Source organism: Fusarium verticillioides, chromosome 5 (genome assembly GCF_000149555.1).
Source record: "Fusarium verticillioides 7600 chromosome 5, whole genome shotgun sequence".
Classification (NCBI taxonomy): Eukaryota; Fungi; Ascomycota; class Sordariomycetes; order Hypocreales; family Nectriaceae; genus Fusarium; species Fusarium verticillioides.
The window spans coordinates 3,621,204-3,633,834 of NC_031679.1; the positions used below are offsets into that span (position 1 = coordinate 3,621,204).

At 50.1% G+C, this 12,631-nt stretch overlaps 3 protein-coding genes across 3 annotated transcripts; 2 read left to right on the forward strand and 1 right to left on the reverse strand.

Moving 5' to 3' along the window:
- Window positions 1-1,297: 1,297 nt before the first annotated feature.
- FVEG_16541 (hypothetical protein) lies at window positions 1,298-1,868 on the forward strand (the record flags this gene model as incomplete). The annotated part of the gene is made up of 2 exons (XM_018905789.1): window positions 1,298-1,395; window positions 1,613-1,868. The coding sequence occupies 2 exons, from the start codon at window positions 1,298-1,300 to the stop codon at window positions 1,866-1,868; spliced, it is 354 nt and encodes a 117-aa protein (XP_018756045.1).
- A 4,709-nt stretch (window positions 1,869-6,577) lies between these two features.
- Window positions 6,578-8,969, forward strand: FVEG_09229 (hypothetical protein; the record flags this gene model as incomplete). The annotated part of the gene is made up of 10 exons (XM_018898205.1): window positions 6,578-6,982; window positions 7,036-7,206; window positions 7,262-7,516; window positions 7,641-8,048; window positions 8,101-8,222; window positions 8,272-8,320; window positions 8,375-8,447; window positions 8,498-8,577; window positions 8,627-8,741; window positions 8,799-8,969. 10 exons carry the CDS (start codon window positions 6,578-6,580, stop codon window positions 8,945-8,947), a joined length of 1,827 nt encoding a protein of 608 aa, XP_018756046.1. The 3' UTR covers window positions 8,948-8,969.
- A 51-nt stretch (window positions 8,970-9,020) lies between these two features.
- On the reverse strand, window positions 9,021-12,045 carry FVEG_09230 (hypothetical protein). The gene has a single exon (XM_018898206.1). The coding sequence runs from the start codon at window positions 11,938-11,940 to the stop codon at window positions 9,388-9,390; it is 2,553 nt and encodes an 850-aa protein (XP_018756047.1). The 5' UTR covers window positions 11,941-12,045; the 3' UTR covers window positions 9,021-9,387.
- Between the last annotated feature and the right edge of the window lie 586 nt (window positions 12,046-12,631).

Below are 12,631 nucleotides of genomic sequence, written 5' to 3' on the forward strand. Positions count from 1 at the left end.
TGAACGATGACTACGGCTTGCGTATGGATTGTGTTGTTTTGTTGAAGTTGGCTGCAAACCATCTTGGGGGTTTGGGATAATCCTGGCTAAGCTCAATCGTCTATTTATCTGAGATATTAGAACAAGAGCAAATGTTGGAGTTACCTTTCCACGAGGAGTGGCTTCTGATCGAGGCTATTGGGAAGCGGAAGAGAACGTACCGGAGCTTGCAGCATATGACGATCTTGAGCCTATCAGACAAACTTGGAGACAAGAAGATGGCCGAGAGAGTTCCATCGACTTGAAGTTACGAATGTCGAAGTAAAGGATATTGAGAAGGTGAGAAGTATGATAGTGCTGGAATTAAGGTTCGAGAAAGAGACGAGGGTGGCAAGGTTGAGCAAAGAGATTGTTGAATTGACTACTGTGATTGCCTGACCACATCTCACAAAGACTGACTGACCATAGACTGCTCAGGTAATGTTGGTAAGGTAGCCAGGCGCTTAGACAAAAGGCTAGCAAGTACGTCTGGGATACGTCTGGGACTCGTGAGGGTAATCATTAGTTAGTGGGTAGCTCCGTGTAACAGAAGCGAGTTAGGTAGCCCCGAGGGAGGACATGGGATCCAAATATCCGCTAGGTACCTTATGCAGCCAGTTCAGGAGCAGTCTGCCCGGATGGCTGCAGCTCCTGCACACATTTGAGTCGTCCAATGTTGAAAGACCCACTTGTGACTGCTCAACACAAAGTCTTGCCCGAGAAATCGTCGAGTAGCAATCAGGGCTTGCATACTTCACCTCCCCAGTTCACTCTGCCAACTTAGAAGTTCTTTTCTTTTGCCTCGTCCATACCATCAGAAACACCAGCCACGCTACAAGAAAATATCACACAATCTCCTTATGCTCGATAGTCCATATTTACCCTTAGTCTTTCATCAGATCCTGATCCGTCATCTCATCATTCCCCCTTAAATTCCGACCCCCCCGTCACTCTATCACCCGCTCCGAGAAGGTGCCATTCGTGAACTCTCCTTCGTCCTCTCGAGTAAGCCTGACGCAAAATTTGCTTGGGATGAAGAACTCAACTGACCTGCCGTAGACTTAACTTCACTCGTTGTTGCCAACATATCATATCCAGCTCTCACAATTCCTGCATGCAACTGTCAAATATTACACCACAAAGCTAGACAGGTAAGATGAATGCGGATGATCTGAGCTCATCTCATCTTCGTCTCACTTGAGTCTTAGCTGCATCAGCGGTACTGACACCTGCCGCAGCACTGGATCAAGCTTCAGCATCGCCAGGAACAGATCGGCACATGAACCGACGAGCCAAGCTTCCAGATGTCCGCGGCCTTGGTACTTGGGATCCAAGCTGTAGGCACACATACTGTGAAGAAAAAGCAGGCAACCATACGTGCGTACCTCATCTTGAACGGCCCCCGAGTTCATCGCCACCTCCCTCAACCACAGTCACCCACTGTGCCAAGAGTGCTTCCCTCCTGGATTCACTACCCGGAAAGCTACACTCGCAAGACCTTTCGGCCAGCCGTTGGCCTTGGGCAGGCCCTATTCTCGGTACGGGGAAGGCCTCCTAGCATTCATCCTGCAGTTCGCTAACGTCAATCGTGTAGTAACAGGGCCTTGTCCTCCCCCCTGAAAAAGCAAGTGTGTCGCCTCAAGGGCCAAGAAGGTCCCCATCGGCTTGCGAGCCCGGACATGTTCGAGAGCAATGACTATCTGCGCTTCAGCCTGGAGCATCCTAGACAGACAGCCTTCGTACGAGTCTTCGTCGAGGATGACCTAGCCAGCACTGGAACGCCATTCAAGTTCAACTTTGAGTGTTTCGCGGAAACAGAGAAAGACCAGACAAATCACTCCACCAACTAAGAAGGCCATGAGCCACCACGACCCCTTGACCAGGGAGACACTTGAAACGAATGACCAGCTTCGGTTCGATTTCGAATATCCGGAGCAGGCCATTCTAATCCCAACTAGATACAACAGTCGTATCGACTTGGAGAGGGATGTTAAAAAAGTGGTTGCGAAAATCAAAGAAAGCCGCGAGCGCTTTGGTGAGATGGGGAGGAACAAAACCCTTTCTCACGGACACGTCTGAGAAGAATGGCAATCTTCGGTTTGGTCTGGAACATCCACGGCAGGCTGTCGATATTCTAACCAAGAACTGTCATACTTAATTGGGATCATCACAGACCGTCGTTGGTGTTCCACATCAAAATCAAACAGTCGCATCTACATGGAGAGGGATGTCGAGAAAATTGTTACCAAGATGAAAGAAAGCCGCAAGCGCTTCGGTGAAATGGGGAGGAACAAAACTCTGTCCAGCAGACAAGTGCGATCCACTCTCGACATCGCTGACCAGATCGTGGAGTCCATGAATATGATTACCAAATGACACTGGGCACGTTCGAGTCGAACGACTTTTTCGTTTCGACATGGAGAACCCATGGTAGTCAGTCATCAATTGCTTGACTAAATACCACACCTTTTCTACTTCTCTACCCTACGTAGTGTGGATAATGACTGCTTGTCATGGGCTCTAGAGGTCGCGGAGCAGTTACCCCGAACCAGATCAAGGCGTACCTGGACCCCAAGTCACGCAAGGTGGTGTCATCCGCCGAGGCCCCAATTAAAAAGAGCTCTACATAAAGAACCATCCGGCGCAGGGCAGCTGATGAGGCATGTATCGGGAGTATTCCATGGAGCAAACTCGCGGCAGTTCAAGGCATCAACGAGATAGTCACCAAGATGAAAGAAAGCCGTGAGACCTGTGGTGTATGGCTGAAGGGACAAGGACAAGCTTCTGGTATCTCAACTGCAAGAAACAATCTATTTCGCAACTCAAATCTGCCCCAAATACTTTGGCGGTTTCTGTAATGCCTATTTCATGACCTCGTTGACTACATTGGAAGATTGTGAGATGCCCCTAACCCAAGATGACAAGATAGCAAGATGATAGTGACCCACTTCATGAACTGTTACTCCATGGAGCGACCCTTCGAAACTCGCATGCTAAACACGACACTCAATGCCGAGGGGCCTGATTCTTATAGTAGCTAGAATGGTCAAATTTTATAATACACCGCGCTGTTGAAGGTGCCAAGAACATATCCAAGGCTACGAGAACAGTTTTGATCCTTTTATCGTAAACTATTATATATGTGATGCTTTTGTATGCTGAGATGCTTTAATCATGCTCGAAGCCAACGACTTCATATACAATGGTGACAAGCTCGCTCTCCCTTCAGAATTGTAGTCCATGGACAAGTATGAGCTTCCGTGTGACTGCCTACAATCCTGTATCTGATGAATAGTGAAGGGAAGACGGGTTAGCCAATTTCAAGTCTGCAACCACAAAGTCATGCTATAAGTGTCTTTAACTACTCCTGAATGTCAATTTTGTATCGGAGGACAAGATGGGGTGTTGGATATACACTATCGCTTAGCCTTGGACAAGTCAGGAATCTTGAGATGAAATATAACCGTTTATATTTCATAATACATGTGAATGCTTGGATTCCCAGCCCTTCTTCTCTCTCAGCAGCTGTTTCAAAACCGCCAGACAAAGTGACAATTTCTCACAGACGCGAATCTGGAGTTTCAGGCATCAGAGTTGGTATACTTCCAAGGTCCACAATCTGTATGCTTTGTAAGGCCCAACAGACTCCTGCTCACTTCTGCGTGACTGGGTCTACTAAAGGACCATCCGCTTCACATTACACCCAAGAGCAGCGTTCATACCCAATCTCAGAGATATTTGACGTCTTTGTCATTAATATAAGTGTTGATGAAGGGAAAAAGCTTTTGTCGGGTTGACTGCGATACTTGGCGTGTCTTGCGAGCGGCGGTCGGTGGACTCAGGGGCTGAGCGGAAACAGAGACCTGGAATCAACGATAGAAGTCAGCACACTACATATATCTTCACGATATTGAAGGAGAGGGTAGAAACTTGTAATGAAATTATGATTAACCATAAGTGAAATGGATAGGAAGTCCCAGAAAAGAAAGCGCCGCGTTTGAAGATTCGATGAGTCTCAACCAAAAGCTCAACTTCAAGCGCCAGCCAGCATCCTGTTTACGAATTAGTTGGCTCCAAGCTTTGAAGTAGCATTGTCTACCCCTTGATGATTGCTTGGAGTCATTGGTGCCCTTGTTCATGGTCAGACCTCGGAGTGTGGGATCTGTGAGCAGCACCAACTTACCACTTTGAATCTAGTGCTTGAGTGCGAGCACCTGGCCGCCCTGCAATACAGTAGATTTATGTCGCAGCATATGGCAAGTCGAAACCATAGTCAATAGGCACGTAGCTGCTTATGGCGGAGGAAGATTTGGCTGTGGTTCCTGCACTCCGAATTACCCCTGAACGACCCTTCAGCCACTCCAGGACCAGCACGCTTGACTCGCCTGCGAAGGACAAGTGAGTACAGACCGAAGAAGCTGCAAAGAGCTTGTTAAGTGTCATTGAAGCCAAGGAGTCGAAGGCTGGGCCTCTTGAACCGTCTGGCGGCAGCTCTTCATGTCGTTTGGTCGCAGTGTCGTGATCGATCTCTGGGTAAGGAAAGGGAAGCCAGGCGGAAGGGAGCAGTCCCGAGATCTAAAGGTATCCCTGTATGTCTTTGAAGGTCTGGGAAGCCGAGCTGTCAGTATGATGCCTTCTCTCGTGTCTTCGTGGAAATTGCTTTCTCATAAACCATACCGGCGCTTAACACAAACAAGAAACTTACGAACCAAACACCTAGCGGCTTTTTGTCTTGATACTCTTCTAATCACAGAAATTACATTAGGAAACATGGAAACGTCTTGTTTCACTCTCTTTGCTTCTTGAAGGGCTTGAGCTGCTCGTCTGGCCTAAGAACGCCGCCCCCCCTGGACACATTAGCCCTTGTTCCTACATCATCTAATACCTCTGGCGGCAGAGAGAAAGGATATTTCAGAACTAGCGATGGCGCTGCTGCTGCATTGTGCATGGCCGAGGAAGCGCTGCCGCCGAGGTTGCTGCTTGATCTTTCGTTGGATGTCGCCTTTGTACTGTCTCACATGTATCTTTATGATTACCTGCATCTCATGAGACGGTCAGTACGAGTAAGAAGCTTAGGAAACTAGAAAGGTCTGTCTTGAGTGTACCTGGGATGTTGTGCCTTCTGTCGAGGGCTCCTGAAATGCGACATGCATCAATATTGGGATATCAGTCACTACGATCACCACCAAACATGAAATTCCATCATGCGAAAGAAAGACCGAAGCAAGAGGAAGTCAACACCCAGCGTGCTGAAATAGTTCGACTGGTTGGGCAGGGCCAGGCACCGTTGATTGTTGCGAGTATCAAAGGAATATAGGAAATCAAGGACCATGACCCAAAGACTGGGGGCAAACACTTTGATATTAGACAAAGAACGCAATTCCTGAATAGCATCAAATTTACTAACATTAGGGCGAAATGGAATGCTATAGGGGGACTTTGCTGGAAATGACGTACAGGTTGCATGGACTTAGTGGAGGGGTAGTTCTGGCAGCGAGTCCCAGGGGCCCAGCATTGTGAATAACCTCGCTCGCACCGCCAGACACTCGACAACCGAAGCACTAACACAAAGTATCTACAATGAAAGTATCAATTTTTAGTATAAAATACAGGTAATAGAACGAGCGAGGATAGTTTATTTCAAAAGTGCACGCATGTTGGAAGCATCATCGTGGAGTCACAGGCGCGCATATATATGTACAGTATACGGATCACCATCACGAAAGGCCTCAACACCACGGCAACATCATGATCAATAGAGAGATAAAGTCTCAAGGGATGCATCAAGGTAGGTAGTCAAAGCTTCGGAGTCAGGAGCGGGGTAGGGAGGCCCAAGGACTGATCACCGGTATCAACCTGGAAGTTCACCATCGTTTCAACATCGTGATATCACGAGACCTCACGAGATCAAGCGAAGCACACAACTCGCACACACATTAATTCAAAGAAGGAGAAAGAAATTAGCTATGCAGGAATGGCCTCGTGAATCATGGAGAGGGGAGAAGCCGTTGCTGGGGTAGCAAGAGGTTGAGACGCGTTGGTCGTTGAGATTCAGGGACTAAGATGCATATATCTCAGACGTAATAGGGGGCTGGATGAGTTTACTAGGGGAAATACACTGTTGATATGTCCCTATTACACGTGGGTTCCATCCCCTGAGTCTTTGTCGACCAATAAGTTCGCCAACTACGTCCCTGCAACTTAGGCCCCTGAGGCTAGCTTCCCCTTCAACCTGGCCTGCAACCCACCCGTCTGCTCCTGCCATTATTCCTGCCGATTCTCAACTTGCCCTGAGGCAGCCCCACTCACGTATTCCCCTCCTACCCAAGTCGCTCCCAACTTTCCTTCCCCTCCTCCCTCTCTTCCTTTCTTCTTCACCCACCTCAACATCATTCCGACTTCACTATCCAACTTGGATGGGAATAGGATCTTTGGGTTTTGATCTCGTTCGTATTTCTTCTCTTCTTTCGGCTTCTTTCGAAGCACGTATACAAGTCAAACTTCAGCTTTCATCTACTCATCATTTTGTTGTGACATCTTGTCTTCCTCCATCGACAACATGTCTTCTCACGTTGGCCATCGTGTCTACGCAAACATGTCTTCTCCTGCTGAGGGAGCTTCTGACTCAGTCCAGGGTACTCCAAACACCCAGATCACTGTCTTCTCTCCTGCCGAGAGCTCCCAGGGTACCTCCATCCAGGGCAACAACTATGTTGGCCAGAGCCAGGCTTCTGAGGACCCCTTCGTTGATGGTGGCCTTGCTCAGGGTAGCACTCTTTCCGCTACGGCTTCTTCCTTCCAACCCATCGGTCAGAGATTCAAGGGAAAGAATGCACTTGTGTTCTACCCAGAGGGTAGTCCCACTGTCGCTGGCGCTCTGAGCCAGGATATGGACATCTCTCACCGGATCGAGGTGTGCGACACTCCTACACCCTCTATTGTCGATCTTGGTAACTTCATTACCGTAAGTATTATTTGTCATTGAGGGAAATGCATAATGTATTAACGAGTTCATAGGAGCTTACCCAGAAGGGAGTCAGGTTCCACGGCGGACGCAACCTGGAGACTACCGGAGGGCATGTGTACGTCGTCTTCGAAGACCTCCGTGATGCCGCCTGGGCCTTCTACGCTATCCGCAAGGCTCCCAAGGGCTGGTTCACTGCGTACGTGAAGATCCGGCCTGAGCGCGTAAGTGTCTCTCTTCATCTCATCTCTTCATTCTTTTGCTAACTATATGCTATAGCTGGACCTTGGCCTCGTACGATTCTCTGAGCTTAGACAGCTCAGCATCGAGGTCAACATCCTCAACTTCGCAATCATCGATCCCGCCCATGTCGATGAGATCGCCCAGCGAGCCCTGAATGTATACGGTCAGCTTTTTGCGCTGATCAGACATTTGAGCTTCCCCAACGGAGCCTTCCGCGGTGTCGCCCAGTTCTGCAAGGCTGCCGACGCCTTCATCGCGTTCAAGGCTTTCGGCAACGGCATTACCACCGGCGTAAGTTCTTTTTCCGTCATATTCTCCTCCTCTTTATCTCTCCTCATACATCTTCCCTTCTCCTCACCCCATCAGCTCCATCTTCAGCCCCGTCCTCCTAAGCTGTATTCTCTAACCTGGTCAGGGTGTTGTCATCACTCTGTCTAAGCCAGATGACGTTGGCGCTGCGCTCCAGATCAACGCCTTGGCTGCCAGCATGGGCAACATGTCTGTGCGGCAAGGGTCCCGTGGCGTCGACCGAGGTCGCCACCAGAGCTTCTTCGCTCTCAACGCCCCGCAGGGGAACCCCTTCGCGGCTGCTGGCGCGGCTAGTATGCCATTTCCATCGAACATTCAGCAGCAGCCCTTCACAGGGCAGCAGTTCGGACCACCTCCAGTACCTACCAACAGCCTCGTTGCATTTGGCAACGCGAACGACTTTGGAAGGTTCGACCCGCGCCGAAGTGCGGGCCGGTATGGCCGCGGCTCCCGTGGGTTGAACAACATCGTCGACCTTGGTGAGCTCATTGCTGGACGTGATGTCCGTACTACCGTAAGCCCTACCACCCTCTCTTGCATCACCATCAGCACTGACATCTCGATAGATCATGCTTCGGAACATTCCGAATAAGGTGGACCAACCTCTCCTAAAGAAGATCGTCGATGTTTCCTCCTTCGGGCGCTATGACTTTATGTACTTGCGAATTGACTTTGCCAACGATTGCAAGTAAGTACACTCCCAGCAATACCTAACTCGAATACTGACCATTCCCTAGCGTCGGCTATGCGTTCATCAACTTCGTCAAAGCCGAGTACATCATCGACGTCAGTCACCGTTGAGAGTATTCCCATCTTGAAGACGTGCTAACTTCTGTTTAGTTCTTCCAGGCACGAGCCAACAAACGCTGGAACTGCTTCCGCTCGGACAAGGTCGCTGAGATCTCCTATGCGAGTAAGCTTTTCTCTCCCTCCTCTTGTTCCGCAATCACTGACATAAAGCAGCTATCCAGGGAAAGGACTGCCTAGTGCAGAAGTTCCGAAACTCATCTGTCATGCTCGAGGCCGAGCATTACCGTCCTAAGGTCAGTTGTCCATGGCCCATTATTCACCCTCATCAACTAACAGATGCAGCTTTTCTACACCATCCACAGTGATGATCCTAACCTCGTCGGCCAAGAGGAGCCATTCCCTGGCCCTGACAATCAGTCGAAAATGAAGCGCTCGGTGGAGAACGCTGAGCATGTTGGTACGCAGCTCCTCACAATCAACCGCAATGACAGGGCACTAACACTTATTGATATAGGGCTCTTCACGCCCACTGCTGGGCAATACTTCCGCGATGAGCAGCGCCGCCGCCACTCTCAATATGATCGCGGCACTCGTCTGGCTGAGCTGGAGGAGATTTCTTACGGATCCGGTGTTATCCCTTACCGCGGTCCCGGCCGCTACTAGGGGCGTCAGACATCACCCGGAGGCTGTCTTTGATTTTTGATCCTTTTTTTCAAAGGTCATTTTGAGCTTTGGAGTGATTGATCTCTTTTGATCCTCTTTTGAGATCTTGAGGTCTTGGGCATGGCCGTAACTAAATTTTCGAAGACCTTTGAATGGTCTGACTATTCTGCAGGATCTCCTTTGGTACAATCTCCATTGGACTCTACTCCTAAGTAGCAGCAACTGGCAGCATCTTGATGCACGTAGATACCTAGTACTTGGCAAGCGCAGAATAGATTTCATCACCAGAACCTTGGGGAGTGCTTTGTGACGTTAACATTGTAGCAACAGTCACTAAGCAGACGCCAGATCACGCTAGACACGGATGCTTAAGTTCAAGTGCAGTTCTATGACGCTTTTCATTTATTGATTCTATTTAAGACGTAGCTGACTGTCAACAGTCATGGAGAAGATGGATTCTCAGGCAGAGCTGGCAACGGTTTTCGCGAATTGGTTGGTTGGGCGATAGAGCGACGTAACACATTCGGCTTTGTGTCATGGGAAGGGGGTGATAGATCAGACGACGAGGAAAAGCCTCCAGAAGATCTTGGCGTTGGAGGAGGTGAAAGCTGCTCGCATTCAACACGATCATGCTGTATGTCGTCGGCAAAAGGCCCTCGGTGTAGTTCAGTAGCGTCCTCGTCTCTTGATGTCGGAGCATATTGGCCTCTCTGACGTGCTGCCAGTAACGCTACATCTTCTCCATCGTATGCTCGAACGCGAGCCGCCGATGATGCACCGCCGTAAGAAGCGAGACCAGCCTGATCCGAAAAGGGTGCGAGGGGATGTAATGGCACGGTTCTGGAGAAGATGACGAGGATCAGGCATGACATGAGTAACACGGCTTGTACTATGGCCATGCGTTTCTGAAAGACGACCTCATCGGCCAGGAGGTTGAGACGAGCGCTGAGAGCAACTATCTCTCGGTTGGACTGCTCACGCTGACTCTCCAGAGCCAGGACCGTTGATTGCCAGATCTGGTCGTACTGCTCACGAACGGAGCGCAGCTCGGCGAGAACGGTCTTGTTGAGGTTCTCGAGGAACAGTGTCGTTTTTGAAAGTTGCTTCTGCTCTGTGCGGTGCAGAGTCTCGGACATGTGGCGAGCTTGGTCCTCGACGTACTTGAGGGAGAGTGTGAGATTGGTTTCAACGATTGTAAGGCGCTTGGAGATGGACTTGAAAAATCCTTCCTGCACGGTGGGCGAGGCCGGTGAGCCAGAGGCCGTTCCCGTGGAGCCCTTCTTGGCATTAACAGTATTGGCAGGGGAGGGCTTCTGAGTAGATGATGACGCTGAGGAAGATGGTGTTGCAGTCGTCTTTGTGCCTGCTGCTGAAGTGGTGGAGTTTGATGGGGATTCGACGTTGGAGGATGAGATGGAGGATGGGCTGGTTGGGGACACAGCGGGCGTAGCGCTTGGAGATGCAGTGGTGGAAGATGATGAGGCCGTGGGCTCTTCACTTGCAGGATGCTCAGATCGGGGAGTGTGTGGTGTTGACGTCCCCTTCTGTGCTCTCTCGTCAGGGGAGTTGGTTGTGGGTGCAGCGCTGGTCACTTCAGCAGAGCTGCTGGGGTTTGACACTGATTGCGTGGTTTGATTGAGCGAGGCAGAGCAGAACAATGGCTCAAAAAGTAGCTGCGAAGCGGTGTTGACTTCACAGAATGGTATTAATCCCTTTGAACTCGGCTTGGCAGGCTCGAAAGGACTCTCGGGTACTTGGGGCTTCGTCGGCTCTTCTCCTGAAGGGAGAGCTTGGGGAGTCACTTTGGCCTCCTCGGCCTCATTCGTATCATCGTTACGGTCTTCGTTGAATGCAGCGAAGAAGCGCGAGCCATGGATTCGAAGTAATGAAACGGGCAAATAGTACTGTTTCCCGTAATGGGTGAGATAGTCGATGCGGACGTATTGGGAGAAGATCGGAGCATTCTCGACCAAGAAAGGTTGAATAGCTCGTGAGTTCTCTGCCTGGAAGACTCCGATCTGTTTCCACTCGTCCCTCTTGACTGGGTACCGGTCACTAACGCTGACAGTAAAAGTTTGGATCATACTAGAAAAGAACTCGAAGTTGGCGAGGACGACGGTATCGATGTAGACATCATCGCTCAGTTCGACAATAAACCACTTCTCCTTGGCACTACACTCGAAGAGTAGGTAAGAGTCTTTGTTCTCGACGAGAATTGCCTTTGCATTCCTTGCGCCGGGGCTCGTCTTGAGGATGGTAGCGCCGGCATCAAAGGACGAGTATGAGAATCGTTCCTTGCAAGTCTTTCCGGCATCTTTGTTTCTATGGATTGCAACACCACGGCCATCCTTTTCTGAACCCTCGTTTTTAGCTTCTTGGAGGTCTGAAGGGCGCTCATTTTGCTCCTCTGTGCCATCCATGTAGCTGCCAAAGTTCAGGTTTATCTCGTCCTCCTCGCCGAGGCCACCGTAGCCCATATCCGGGGGTGTCCTGTCGCGGGGCTTGGCGTTCCTATGTAGGTTTTGAGGGTCCTGCCCTGTCTGTTTCAACATCATGGCCTTCCAGTCCTCGAAGGACATGAAAGGCTTTGCGTCTCCATCTCCATCACCATCTGCAGCGGCAGCTTCCGACTCGTCTTTGGCGGGAGTGGCGGTGGACGCTGACTGTTGGGGCTGGGATTGGGATTGGGATTGGGAAGGGGACTCGCTTTGTGTGTTGGGGGGTGGCGCATCGCTTTGCTCCGAGTCGGGGGAGGCATCGGAAGTCGAGTTGGCATCTGAATGGGTTGCGCTCACAGAAGTGCTCGCCCAGGAGCTTGTGAGGCAAGCTTGGGGCAGCGTGTGGGTGATGTAGTTGATGGTTCGGGCATCGCAGGTCAAGTCGATTGGGTCAGGGATGACGCTGGGGTCGTGGGATTGGGCCTCGGTGTGGGCTTGTGTCCAGGCCGCGATGAGTGCCAGAGATCGTACGAGGGCTGAGCCTAGCGAAGGCATCGTGACCTCGAGTGTTGGCGGCACATTGAAGCGTCGCTGAGGTCGAATTGCTGGCACTGACGCTGAATTATGGGGGTTGGGTTTGTGTCGTGTCGTTGATCAGCGTTGGAACTAGACACGAAGCGGGTGTAGCGTATCCCGTACCTTGCCCCGTAGCCCAGGCTCGTTTAACTTCAGCGTGGCCCACTAACGTTGTCAGATGCTGATTGGTACACCAACAGTAAAGTCTGTCTCGTTGATTAGATCCGTTTCTTAGATCGAGGTAAAAATAGAACTTGAGCGTTGATGACTTACACACAGAAACACTCGTTCACTATGACTTCTATAATCGATAAAGACTCGAAATTGGGGGCCGATAAAGATGTTACCCCGTTGTTGGTGTCGATGCTATGAAACAGGATAGATTGACATCGGACGAGGTAGATTTGAGGAGAGAGGTACCAAACTGAGCTGGTAGGCATCAAACCTCCTTAAACTATCCAGTCTTGTTGATGCCAGGCCCGACATATCTGGCTAAGAGATGCAGGAGCCTAGGAGAGCATATCTACCTTACCTTAAAGAACCATGGGAATCTGTGGACAATGTGAGTCTTTTCGCTATGTGAATTCTGTGCTTTCGAAAAATGGCTTGGAAGAATAGCAACAACTTCAAATCACTTGATTTCAGTATGTTTTTGGATTCAATAGGTTTA

Excerpts from the sequence above, each read along its gene's own strand:
- FVEG_09230 (XM_018898206.1), bottom strand. The coding sequence starts at position 11,940 with ATGCCTTCGCTAGGCTCAGCCCTCGTACGATCTCTGGCACTCATCGCG.